The sequence below is a fragment of the Syngnathus leptorhynchus genome, chromosome 4, assembly GCF_054491065.1.
Source record: "Syngnathus leptorhynchus isolate UIUO chromosome 4, UIUO_Slep, whole genome shotgun sequence".
Classification (NCBI taxonomy): Eukaryota; Metazoa; Chordata; class Actinopteri; order Syngnathiformes; family Syngnathidae; genus Syngnathus; species Syngnathus leptorhynchus.
The window spans coordinates 8801821-8815311 of NC_141198.1; the positions used below are offsets into that span (position 1 = coordinate 8801821).

The 13491-nt window shown below is 39.4% G+C and overlaps 1 protein-coding gene across 1 annotated transcript; it reads right to left on the reverse strand.

Moving 5' to 3' along the window:
- Positions 1–96: 96 nt before the first annotated feature.
- On the reverse strand, positions 97–6721 carry unm_hu7912 (un-named hu7912). The gene is made up of 2 exons (XM_085910875.1): positions 6500–6721; positions 97–4480 (listed from the first exon to the last, which is right to left on the reverse strand). Exon 2 carries the CDS (start codon positions 4429–4431, stop codon positions 1240–1242), a length of 3192 nt encoding a protein of 1063 aa, XP_085767001.1. The 5' UTR covers positions 4432–4480; positions 6500–6721; the 3' UTR covers positions 97–1239.
- Positions 6722–13491: the final 6770 nt, after the last annotated feature.

Here is a 13491-nt window from a genome sequence, read left to right on the forward strand (position 1 = left end):
AAAAAATAGGAAAAACCAAAACGGATTTACATAGATCAATAAACTAAAACATGTTTATGTGAAATAAATACAAGTAAAATAATTCATTTGTTCAATTCCATTTATTATATATATCTATATAGGTTATAAACATCACAAAATATATTTTTTTAATCTTGCACAAAGATAAGATCCAGTAAAAGAGCAATCTTAGTTTAGTCAGCAATAACAACAGAAGCAGGCATATATCTAGGTTCAGCGTTGCAGATTTTTCGGCACATTCTCATTATTTACCATTTAAAGAAAATGTGTCTTCACAAAACATGTTTGAAAAGAACTATTTCATATGAGTAATGATAATCATTTTAACTGTGTTGTTTATTTTGCTATTGCATTGCATATTGTCTAAAAACACAATGTTTATTATTCAATCGTTAATAAGGTAACTTTCTCTTAATTTAGAGCAATTATAATAGCGTAAATATTGTTTAAAATTGAATTTTAAATTATGTTTTTTTACATATCTGAATTTAAAATAACATGCTTTAGGCAAAATAAATGTGTGATTTAAAGCAATTAAGACCACCTCCTAAGCCAGAAGAAAGATTTAAAAATTATACTTTGCTTTATTTAAAATACATATTTTCAAATGAAGGCCACTTTCAAACAAAGCACGTTTCATCTAAAATACACAAGTGGAAAAGTAAAATGCTGTCTTGATTGTACTTCATTTTCTATCAAACAATAACTAAAAGACTCTTGTAAAAATATCCACACAAGTACCGTTTACTAAATGAATATACTCTCACCTACAAGTCACCTGTTGTAATGTTACTGTTACAGGGTATCACGGAAATTCTAGATATATTTGTTTGGGGGGGGGCAATTTTGAGGAATATTTGTGTCTAATATGTGGAGGCAAAACGATGTGCAAATGGGATACTAGAAACTTTGTGTGCTTTGTACATTGTATCTATCGCATTGAAAAGAAACTGAATAATTCATACACTTTCCAACACATGGACTGCTGTGTGTCCAGTTTGCATGCAGTCTATAAAGTTCTTTGAGAGCAAGAGAATCCAAGCAAGAGTTGAATATTTGTGTGCATGTGTTTAGCATAGGTCAGTGTCAGTGTGCTAAAGGTCAGTGGAACAGGAGGGCAATTGGCCATAGGCAATCTTCAAATTGCCTATTTAAATGTATTTACAGTATTTACATTTTGTGTAACTGACATCATTATCAATCCTTTCCTGTGCTGTCCTAAATAATATCATCCAAGAGATGGGGGGTGTCCACCCAGTCTAACGTTCTCGGCTCTGATGCCGCCATGATCATACACATAAACTGTTGCCCTGTTCTTTTATCTAATGGGTAAATGGTTGTCGGGGTGAACCTTTTGTTACTCTCAACAAACTCACATAGCTGATTATAGATTTTGGGGTACTCGTGTCGAAGGAAGACACCTCTGATCCTGAGCTCACGCTGAATGTTGACAAAGCACACCTCCCTGGCTTTCCTTCCCTCCTCCCCCTCCTGGTCAATAGCTGGCGTTCCCGGAGGCGGAGTGAGGATGAGAGTTTCCATCTCACTATCCTTCTTCAGTAGCTTTTTTTCTGGACTTGAAGAAGCCAAAGAAACCTTTGCATATTTTCGAACCGTTGGTGTTTGGACCCTTGGCGAGGGTCTGTTAGGCACTAGTTCACCAACAGCTACAGATACATTCAAGAGGAAACATTCACTGGGGTCATATTCGTTACCCGCCTGCAGCAGTTCCTTACAGTATTCGCCCAAGTTGTCCTTAAAGCCATCCAGCTCTCTGAGAGACAGATATGTGGGAGACATGACGAGGCCCTCAAGTCCAACTTGGAGAAACTTGTCAGCCGTCTCTGGATTGGCAAAACCCAAAAAGAGGACACCTCTGCCTCTGGAGAGGTAACCGGCTTTAGCAATACGAGAGAAGGCTTTGTGAATCTCTGACTTTTCTCTGCAGAACTTGATGGTGTGCCGACACACGCTGCTCAAACGGCCGTACACACAGGTCTCCTTGTGGGACTCCCAGTCATCCCTGCGACAGTTTCGGGAGCAATAAAAGGTGTAGCAGCTATGACATGATTTGAAGTACAAGCATGCATTGAACATATTTTCAGAACGTTTGCACTTCTTGTTAGCACACACCATGGTTTCTTCTTCCTCCACGCTGTGGTCTGGAGAGCACTCTTCTGCACTTCTTTGTAAAGCATCACACCCACTATCGGGGTCTTTGATAGTGTCCGGGCTGGATTTAGAAGATGGGAGCTGCGTGTTCAAGCATTCAAGATTATCAATCTCAGAAGATCCCCTGACCTTTTCATCATCTTCAGTAATCAGTTGTTTAAGCTGATCCAGAAAGTCCCCACTAGGCTTCCTGCTGGTTGGTGGCTTGTAATCAACCACTAGGTCAGCTAACAACTCATCAAGTTGCTCCAGACTCTGCTGAAGAGAGACATTGTTACGTTTCTTTTCTTTGGTCATTTCTGCTGCGCTGAATGACTTCTTAACATCAATGACTCTCGGCGCAAATTTCTTTTCACCGTCCAGCGTATTCCAGTTGACAGCGTGCACACCACGCGGCTCACGGTTGCCTGCACATATGTCGTTGTCAGTTATGGTGATCTCAGGAGTCACAAACCAGTGGCCACTCTTGCTATTCTTCCACGGATTGCTTGGACCTCGCTCTAAAGACGTCTCAGACAGAGACAGGGCAGCATAGCGCTTTGGAGAACTTGAGAGGTTCAGGATAACGGGTTGAGATGAGACATTGGGAGATGCCCCGTCCCTTCCTTGGTAAAATAGGTTCTCATAGCTTCTTCCACGAAACACCGATTGGTCTTTGTCATGGCGAGGGTAAAGAATATTGTCCCAAGACTTGGAGTGGTTTTTGGCCTCTGTCCTAAGACTACTTGTCTCCGTGCTGTAGTTAGAATACCAAGGGGGCATACCAGTGTCAACCCTGACTCTTGGTGGAGTGAGCTGAGAAGACTGGTTGGAATAACCAGATATACTTGAGCGATACCAATCGTCTGAAAAAGCCTGTGACATTCGCGGGCGCCTTCTGCCTTCTGTGTGATATTGCCTTGATGGAAAGTACCGATCCTCAGGAGAATTAAACGGCTTGTTATAATATAAATTTGAGCAACTTTGGTGGTATGGATTGAAACGGGGGTCATCCCCAAAGTAAGTGCTTGATGGGGTTTGAGAAAAGCAGGATCCTGCCTCACTCATAGGGTAGGGTGTATTATATACAGAGTGTGATGGCTCTTGGTTTGTATCTGCGAAATATGACCTGAGGGGAAGCGTGTGTACCCATCGATTCCTTGGATCATACTGACTCGTCATAGTACTTCCACGGCTGGCTAAACTGGATCTATCATCCTGAAAGTATGCCCTTGTGTAGGGATGAACCGGATAGCGAACTGGGTCCTCTGTGTAGAAGAACTTTGTTGGGATGTTTGGGTTTGAGTAAGCTCTTTGTTCCTGATTTAGATACATTGCTGTTTGTGATGGCATTCGGTACATGTCTTGATGCTGGTAAGAAACAGGAGACATGCTTGTAGCATAGTGATATCCTGGTCGGAAATCTCCATTGTAGCATTCACTTGGAGTTGGTGTTGGTGAGGAAATCTGCCGTGGTACGTACAAACCTCGACTGCTACTAGCCTGTGAGAATCTTTGCCAAGCGAGTCGTTCAGGACGTAGATTGGGGACCTGTCTCGATGTGTGTTGGAGCACAGCAGCATCTGGTTTAATGTCCACACGGCACCTGACGTGAGGCGTTGCGGTTGTTTTTTCTGATTTACCCTCATTAAAACAATCAGAGACATACAGGGGAGAATTAGGTTGCAGTTTAATAGGGTGGACCTCGTTCAAAAATGCTTTGTTGGAGGAATGTGCTTCTCTTTGTGTTTCAGAGGACCTCAAAGTGTCCGGAGCGTCCTTGGCTTGGTTGGCCTCCAGAGGAGACACAGAGATGGGCACAGGAGTGAGAGTCGATTTGATTCTGGGAGCACTTCGAGATCTTTTTCTATTTACAGAATCCGACCATGTGAGGTGGCTGGTTTTGTCTTGACTGGTCTGTCGTTGGATTTGCCTGGAGTTAAACAAATCTGGAGATGAGAAGCGAAGATATCCTGGTTGATCCAGTCCATTCCATGTTAGATCTTTATGTAATGTCTGCTGTTCTGGACGCTTAAAAGGATACTCCATTGGGGAAGACGCTGACTGTGGGTCGTCCAGTGATTCAAGAAAATCAAAGCTGCGGCAGTGTCTTTTGTTGATGATTTCTGCTTTATCAATCATCTTCAAGTCACACTGCAATGAAGAGTGAGCAGAACTGACGTGTTCGGTGGTTGGATATAAAGGAATGTCCTGGTAAAGAGTTGATGTCAGGATATCAGGAGGATGTGTCCGGGTCATCTTAATGGAACTTCAATGCTCTCCATTCAGTGTGACATTTCAACAAAACCTAAAGGAAGGAAAAGATACGTTGAGTCAAATACTCTATGACCTCGAGACTATAGACTACGAACATGTAATATGTAAATACACATTACTGCGTGAATGGCTTGTACCTGGCACCCACTGCTAGTGCGTCACTATGCGTCACAGCACAGACCTGTTTCTGAAAATAAAGCTGTGGATTGTCGTTTGTTAGTTAGCTGACTATGTCCTGGTTCATGAACGAGGATGATCAGACTGGCGCTGCCATTAATATTTTGGGGGTTGAAAAAAATTCAAAGACATAAAAAAGTCCAAGTGTTAGAAGGAGTATACTGATGTATGAAAACTTTTACTCAGATACAAATTTTAATGGGTTCTTTCTTCATGCCGTATTATGGAACGTTCACAAACAGGTTTACAAATTTGCAATTGTAAAAAATGTAGATGAAGGAATTTTCAACAGTATTCCATTTTAATTATGTGGACTGAAAAAAGACTCAAAATAATATCCTCATCAAAAATGTCATTTTGTTTCAGTAGAACTCCCCCAGGAAGAAAATGTTGACAGACAATGACTATATATTGATGTATTGAAAAAAACATTAGTAGCACTACTATAAAATCAAGTTGTTCAAACAAATGACAAGTCCAATGAAAAAGACAATCAAACTCAAGATGAAGAACTGTGAATATTTTACTAGGCCTATTTCTTGGGTGTTTGAACACAAACCGTTTTTTTTTTTTCCATTTGTAATGGACAGATAAGGTCTCTTGTTGGCCCTCACCCATGAGCTAACCCTGAGCTGCCATCTGTTCACTGTCATGAGAGAGAACTAACCAGCCATGTCCCTGCCATGTCTCGCCAACACACCTAGATATCACGTCTGCTCACACTCACAAAATCTCAGCAGCTGAGCCCATAATGCTGCAAATTTCTTTTTGTGGGCCTGATTTACAAAACCATATGTGAAAATGCTCATTATTATTATGATATGACTTGTTGGAGAAATATAAACTTTATAATTTTATATCATCATTATATATTAGACCTCTAATTTTAAATACCAGACTTGAAAAAAATCGGACTTTCTTTTCATAATAATTACATTGTATTGTCATTGTACTTCAAGCTATTTGTCCCGCACTTATCTAAGTGTATTAAATAGGAGTGGGCAGTTGAATCAAGCTGTTTTACTTGTACAATACAACTACAATGAATTCACTGTGATAAGATGACTGCACTCCTGACACATAATCAAGTCAAGTCAAGTCAAATCATATGATAATACAAGCTTTAATTATGTGCATCAAAAATAATTAAGAGAAAAAAACACACCACCCTTGGCAAACTTCCACAAGCCCATGCAGAATCAGTTTCCAGGTTTGCACTTAATATTTCGGGTTTTCTCCAAAGTAGTTAAATGACTGATGTGCCTGTACTTTGGTTTTGCAAAGTTATTTTTTATTCACGCTCAAATGCAGCTCCTCAATAGATGTGCAACCCCTTTCTTTCGTTCTTTCTTCTTTCTCACCCCTCAAGTTTTAAAATCGCATGCCACATCCTGTCTCCATAGTTACTGCACACAGCACCATTCACCACACAAGAGCCAAAATCTCTGACAAAATGGACACTGAATCAGCAAATTGAACTTGCAACACAATCCTGTTTCTTTATTATTATTATTATTTTGTCATCATAAAGTAGGCCTTGATGATGTTGTATATGTTTGGACGTACATTTGAATCCTTTTATGGCTATTCGAGCAACCAAATGCACAACCCGCGTTACTGCATTCGAGAATGAGGTTAGACATTCCTTAAAGCTTGCAAACCCTGGCTCGGTGTTTAATCGTCTCATTTGAGAGTAGTGTGACATTTTGGTGCTGCGGCACCATGGGCCCGATGCATCCGATGTGGTCCCAATGACATCATTTGCGCAGGAAAGGGGGAAAAACAAAATCATCGGGTTCGAACCGGGACAACGGCTTGACTTTGGGGCTAACTTCGCAAAAATAAGACTTGGCGAGTGAAGGTCGAGTCTTACCGGTTTACCGTGCCATTGATCAGATGAAACGGGCGGCGATGGAGTAAGAGGAGGAGGCGAATGTGTACTGCAGCTCGCCGCACCTGCTGGGGAGCCTCCATGCGTCGATCTCCAGTCTCGGATGCTTTACATCTCAGCTTCACCTCAAAACGCTCCCCCTTTTCGTGTTTAATGTGGAACAGAGCGTGCGGGGGTGTGTTTGTACGTGATGGAGGAAGAGGAGGGGGTACGTAACTGAGTCTGCGTCGAGAGGCGTGGTTACGTCGTTTGTGTGTGTGTGTGTGCGCGCGCGCGTTGCGTGCACGTGAATAAGGATGGAGAAGTCCATCCGCCAAGTGATCCGTCAGTTTCATCATTTACGGTTCATGAACTGAACTGAACAAATCAGGAGTGGGCGGGCGCTAATCCTCTACATACGTATCTGGCTTTGTCAAAAATAGGTGCTTTCATTTTTTTCAATATCTGTGGTTGATAAAATGATGTTAAAATAAAAAGACATACAGTGCCTCAAAAAGGTTAAAAGGTCGCTCCTAGAGCTGTCCAAATCTTAGGATATTTTGTTTATAATTCAACTAAATTCTAGGCAGTTGGTTGTTTTTTTATCTAGAGATATAAGAATAAAAGGGGCTGCAAATGCATGTCACGTTTTTTAAAATCTACATTCTCTTAAGATTTTGAAATCCATCTATCATTTCCGTTCCACTTTACAATTACCCTCGCATATACTAAGGCAAGGGTTGAAAAAAAAAAAAACACCTCAAAATGTGTTTTTAAATCTCTAAAAAAAGAAACCAAAAATGATTGAGGCATAGATTCTTGACCGGAATAAAGAAACACCGAGGCCATATTTATTATCATTAAATTTGCAATCACACAAATAGCAAACAAACCATGGTGCAATTATTGGTACGGATTCTCAAAATGTATAAATTAAAACATATTCTCTATAAAATGTATTACTCATCTTTTTTTTCGTTGGGGCTTCTTTTAACCCTTTGTGTCGTCATTCTCACCTTACCAGCGCATCTGCATCATTATAATCGATGGCGGGGACAGTTGGCTGTGAGCCCCATCCCGCCCACGGCGTGCGACTGCTGCAGGAAATGTGCTTAGTGAAGCGCTCCCACGATGGATACAAATCACAACAACAGACGAGCCATGCTGATCAGCCTGGAACTGATTCTGTGGCAGGATATGATGTTTAATTGCTCGTATATCTTTGATGGAGAGCACAAATTAACTCGTGCACCTTTGTTCCAAAACAATACTGCAAACCCGCATTAATCACATGTATGACTGTACCGTGGAAATCACGTTGGTTGCCGTTCAGAACCCCACGGAGTGGATTATATGTGCGTATGTGTGACTCACCCTCATGCAGCACTGTGCACTGGCATCAGTTCATGTCAGCTGTTGGTTTGCAGGCATAAGTGTCTGTCAGCTGGCTGCTAGCAGGTGTCCCAGGCACCTTGAAGGCTTTGTGGATAGGAAATCAATAGCTCTCTCTTGATTAGAAGTGCTTCTATTCAAGACGTAATAACCATTCAATCCATCAAAGTATGAGCATTAATGAAACACTGCTTCACTCTGCTTCCACCGCTCCAATTGCATTCAAGCATACACCCATACCGAAAAAGCCAGAGAGAGTGAAACGGAATTCAACCTCACATTTTCTCAAGACAATACATGTCAGAGGAAAAACAGTATTGTAATTGTTAATGCCAATCAATCTTGGCTGGACTGTGTTTAAAGACAAGCGCAGAAAATAGTAATGATGTCAATGGCCTTCCAGGAAGAATGTTTTCTTCACCTTTTCCAAATATTGGGCCTTTCCAAAGATATTTATTTTGACAGAGAGAAATGTATTTATTTAACATGACATAAAATTATTATAATAGGAATAATTAATATTATAGGTGTAATTTGCAGTGAAATAGTAAGTGCTGTGTGAATGTAATGCGTCTAGTTTCAAGCATAAACCAAAACGTTGGAATCACATCTCAATATAAAATGAATATTACTATCTCACACGCAGAATTCTTGACTTAGATATAATTGCAGTAGATGAGATAAGATAGTGACGTTGGTCTATCTAATGTCAGTGGTACACTGAGAGTAAGAGCCACACGGAAAGGTTTTAGGAAAATGTTGGCTCTATCGGTCTGAAGGATTTCTTAACTAAAGTCCACTTGAAGCATTTAATTCTTCAACAACATAATCCTCTGTCCACTTCCTCGCCTCAGACTTCATTTCAGCAAAAGTATAAAGCAGATTTACAGGAGCATTTTTTGTACAAGTATTGAATCTGATTTGATTAAAATATTATTGTATAGCTTATATCTAGTTTCCATATATATATCCATCATCCATCCATCCATCCATCCATCCATCCATCCATCCATCCATCCATCCATCCATCCATCCATCCATCCATCCATCCATCCATCCATCCATCCATCCACCCACCCCTCATCCATCCATCCATCCACCTGAAGGACTTTTGAGGCCAACTAGAATGGAATATTATTTCCCCCAGACACACACACACACACACACACACACACACACACACACACACACACACACACACACACACACACACACACACACACTCACACACACAGAGTATTACTTCTAAATTAAATCTGGCTCGTCATATCAAGCAAAGCGACTGTGACTGTTTAAAAAAAAGAACATTCCCATCTACTCCAAGTAACACTCACAACACAACAAATCTGTGTATAAGCCAAATCATTCGGGAGTGGTAACCATGGTAACACACACTGAGTAGGAGCAAAAGAGAGTGACTAGATTTCAAAGGGAATGAAGTAATGTGCTGATGGGAATCATCCAGACTATAAAAATCCATCTCATTGCTTAAAATCATAGCAATGTGCAAATATACCACAGTGCAGGTGTATTTGAAGTGGGAATCAGTCTCAAATTATGTATTTTATGGCATGTGTATATCTATCGAACCTCTTCTATAGTATGTCCACCCAACATTTCGGTTAACATAAGGTTTACCATAAGGAGACACCTTCCGGGAGGCTTGGAATATGGAAGATGCCTTGACAACTACCCACACTCATGTGGGTCAACGTTTAGAATAGAGTGGATATTATTCCCAGCTGCACTGAGCAAACACAAACTCCTCTGTCCTGCTCTCTGGAGTCACTCCGCGACATCTCATGGTGAGGCTTAATTAAATCTTTACCATACACTTCTCTCTCATCCTTCTTCATCTGCCATTTTGGCAAACGAATGACTCGGTCATGTGTGCAAGTTTATCATACATTTGTAAAGTGCTTCAGTTTTTTTTTTTTGTTTTTTTATTATTTGCTGTTGCACTGTGTCTCTGTAAAATTCTTATGTAATACAGTCACATCACACCTCCAGAAAAATGGTCTTAGTCACAGTTTCATTCGTTCTTTAAACACTGATTTCACTATTTGTCTTTTTACAATACACATTCAAGTCCCATTTTATCAGATGGTAGACAACAATGCTTTTGTGCCTCAGTGAGAAGGAAACAGTGATCCTCTTCTTAATATGGATGGTGTTTACCCTTTAGTTCGAGAACGGTACAATGCATGGGCCTACTCCTCATGGGCCAAGGCTTTAGGTTTTGTGTTGTGACTGCTACAAGTCATTTTTACCATTCAAACTGAGGAAAACAAGAATAGTGAATAATGCACTGATTACATACTCTCAAATAGTAAAGCATACTGCTCTAACTCATTATCATCATCAATTTGTTGGTAGGGAGGAAAAGAAAACCTTTCAGGAACTACTGAAGTTAGCGAATGAGATTCAATTTCTTATAAAGGTGTTAAGAATCATTTCATTGATCAGCTCTCTCTGTCTGATTAAAAATAATAAATAATGAAGCAAAACACAATGAAACATGCAATCAACCGGGGTCGTTTATGTTGCTGAACCACCCCATCAAATAAATCTTGCAAATCAGCTTTGACATTTTCTTCAATTTGCCAATTTAATTGCACCTTAAATGGACAGCATGTAATTACTCATTGTGGTAGGCAGCTGCAGTCATCCAGATGCACGTGTATTCTTAGCGTCACAGGGCTGTTTAAATGGGTCAGCTCTCGAAATAACCTAGCTCTTGAAGAAGTTGTGAGGCCCGAACGCTCTATCTTTTCTTGTTTTTCTGTTCGCAATTAAGCACTTCCCTTCAGTAATTGACTTGAAACCTGTGATATTGTCAAGTCCGAAAGTGAATGGCTAAAACATTTGTATGAGACATCTCATTTATTTATGTTACATTTTATAGGGCAGATGTGTCCATCAGTAAAGATCTCTTTTCTAGTCATCTGGGCATCACCCCTTCAAAGCAAATTTAATTTACAGTGAAATCATTAAATGGACTCCTGGGCATCTTAGATAAGAAATGCAAGCAAGCATATAGCGCTGTAAAAACAAACTGACCTTTTCGAGAGGAGTCATATACAGTACCTTCCCTGTTATTTGGATTTTGCTCTCCTGGCACTTAAGTCTGCAAAGAAAACTTTTGTTGCAATAGATACATCGATTTGTTGGTGAAGAATTGCAAACTATTTCACACTACATAAAACAGCCATCATTTAGTCAACCAATAGTGGATCTAGGAGGAGACACTATGAGTGAGACTCCATATCTGTTTTAAGACACAAGGCCATTAATCTCACATTCTATGAAAATACTGCATAAAGTCGATATTCCTTTGCATATAATACGTAAAACCGCTTTCACTCCTCTGGTGATGTGAAACAAAAAGGGCCGTCTTGTGATCTATGTTCTGAGTTAATAGGATTGGATGGGACTTTCAAGTGCTGAGCTGTATAGCTGAATGAAACATAAAATGAGTGAACCCGCATAAGCATCCATTCTCTTTACCACTTTACCATCACTATTCTGCAGCTGACAGCAGGCACACGCTCGACTTGTTGCCAGAAAAATGGAGGGCAATTCGAGACAAACAATCATTCACAATTTATAGTACTATTATCCGAGGAGTCAAGATGCATGTTTTTACAAGTACCTAAAACCCACACATGCACGGGGAGAATATGCATTGAAAAAGCTACCCTGAAAGGCCGCAGCCAAGATTCAAACCATTGACCTCTGAACTATGGTGGATGTGCTAACCATTTGCAAAGTACGCTCCCCATACCATAAATGTAGTTATCAGTAGAACCAATAAAAGTTTCTGTCATACATTACAGTATTGTAAGGAATAGTATTAATGTGCTGTTTGAATAATAAAGCAAGCAGTGCTTTCTCACAAGAGCCTCATTTATCTCCAGTGGGCGCACATACAATGAGCAGATTCACAAATTTATCATGAAAGCAGTTCCATTCCTACTTCTCTTACAACAATGCAATGCAGTGTTTGGCAATTTTCAAAGCGTGTGGATACGAAGGAACAGCTCATGCAAATGTAAAGCAATAAATATTCAAACTGTTCAGATGCTCTTAGTCCCATAAATTATGTATATAGTAACTTGTTTTTATCAGTTGCAGGCAATTAAGACGCTACAAATGTAGGCTTACGCCACCTTGTGGTCAGATTCCTACAAGTACAATGACGTAACAATAGCAAAAATAATAATAACATTAATAATAATAATAATATAACAATAATAATGATAATTAAAATGATAATAACGATTAATAATATAACAATAATAATGATAATTAAAATTGTATTCTGTATATTAGAGTCAACTTTATTTGTTTAGTTATTGACTTTATTGGGCATGTGCATACTTCAATAACATTAATTTGCACATCATATAATACAAACATTGCATATGACATCAATTTACATATACTTTTATAATCCACCATGATTTACATTATATATTTTCATTAAGCCAGCACTTCAGCGTTGATTTATTTGCATTTACATCTATGATTTTTTTTTTATATGTGACAGGCGATCAACAATCATTTCAATATCCCACTCAACACTACAAGAATTTTATCTTTCCACAATTAATAAACAATGCATAAACAAAGCAAGACTTTACATTCACAGTCAAAAAGGCCATCATAAATGAAATCTGATCAAAACAAAAAATAACGACTGCTGTGTCAGAGGTCAGTGGCAAGGTATACCACATCAAATAGGAAAACAATATCTAACAATAGATAACAACATGTGACAAACACTTACAATTACCTGTCACCTTAAGTGACATGATGGATTGTCCTAAAAAGAAGAAATAAATAAAAAAATACAAAAATTCTCATGCACACTAAAGAGTCACTCCAAATTTCTGAAGCATTAATGCATTAACTCACAAGCACCATATTGCCTCATGAAAGAAATACTTTTAAAATCATTCAGACACAACTGCACAATAAAATCATTCAATTATTATCTATTAAAATGAGGTTCCGAAAGACACAAAACACTAACGAGCACAGATAGCAGGAGAATAATAAAGGCGACAATCTGCATCAGTCAGAATTCTGCGCAACACAGTTACGGAACATTCACACATTTATGCACCACAGAGCACAAGGGGTCACTTTATGTAGCTACAACACACAAGGACAGCATGAGGAAACTACTGGGTAACCAGGACTCATTTTCACTTTGGGTCTTCTCTTGAAAGCAAGGTATTGCCATAATAGATGCACATTCAAGTGGGAATATTTCCCTCTGGAAGACATTTTAGTGCCTAGAAAATGATAAGTGAAGAGTTAATTTTTTCCTAAAGTCAGGATGTACAAATGCACTTCTGCCCAAAGATATGGTTGTCGGTGCAGAGGAGAAACAACCACAGTACATCACCACACGTGTTTTATCGACTACAAGTCTGCAAATACAAGTATAAGCAAAGTATGTCTTTATTTTGCAGAAGGGCCATACGTGACAGTCCTTGGCTTAGTATCTTTTGGGGGGGGGGAAGCCCTCTGCTCACACCCAGGCAACCAGGTGCATGATTTTTATTTATTAGTCATACTTTACATTGCTTTAAATT

Excerpts from the sequence above, each read along its gene's own strand:
- unm_hu7912 (XM_085910875.1), bottom strand. The coding sequence starts at position 4,431 with ATGACCCGGACACATCCTCCTGATATCCTGACATCAACTCTTTACCAG.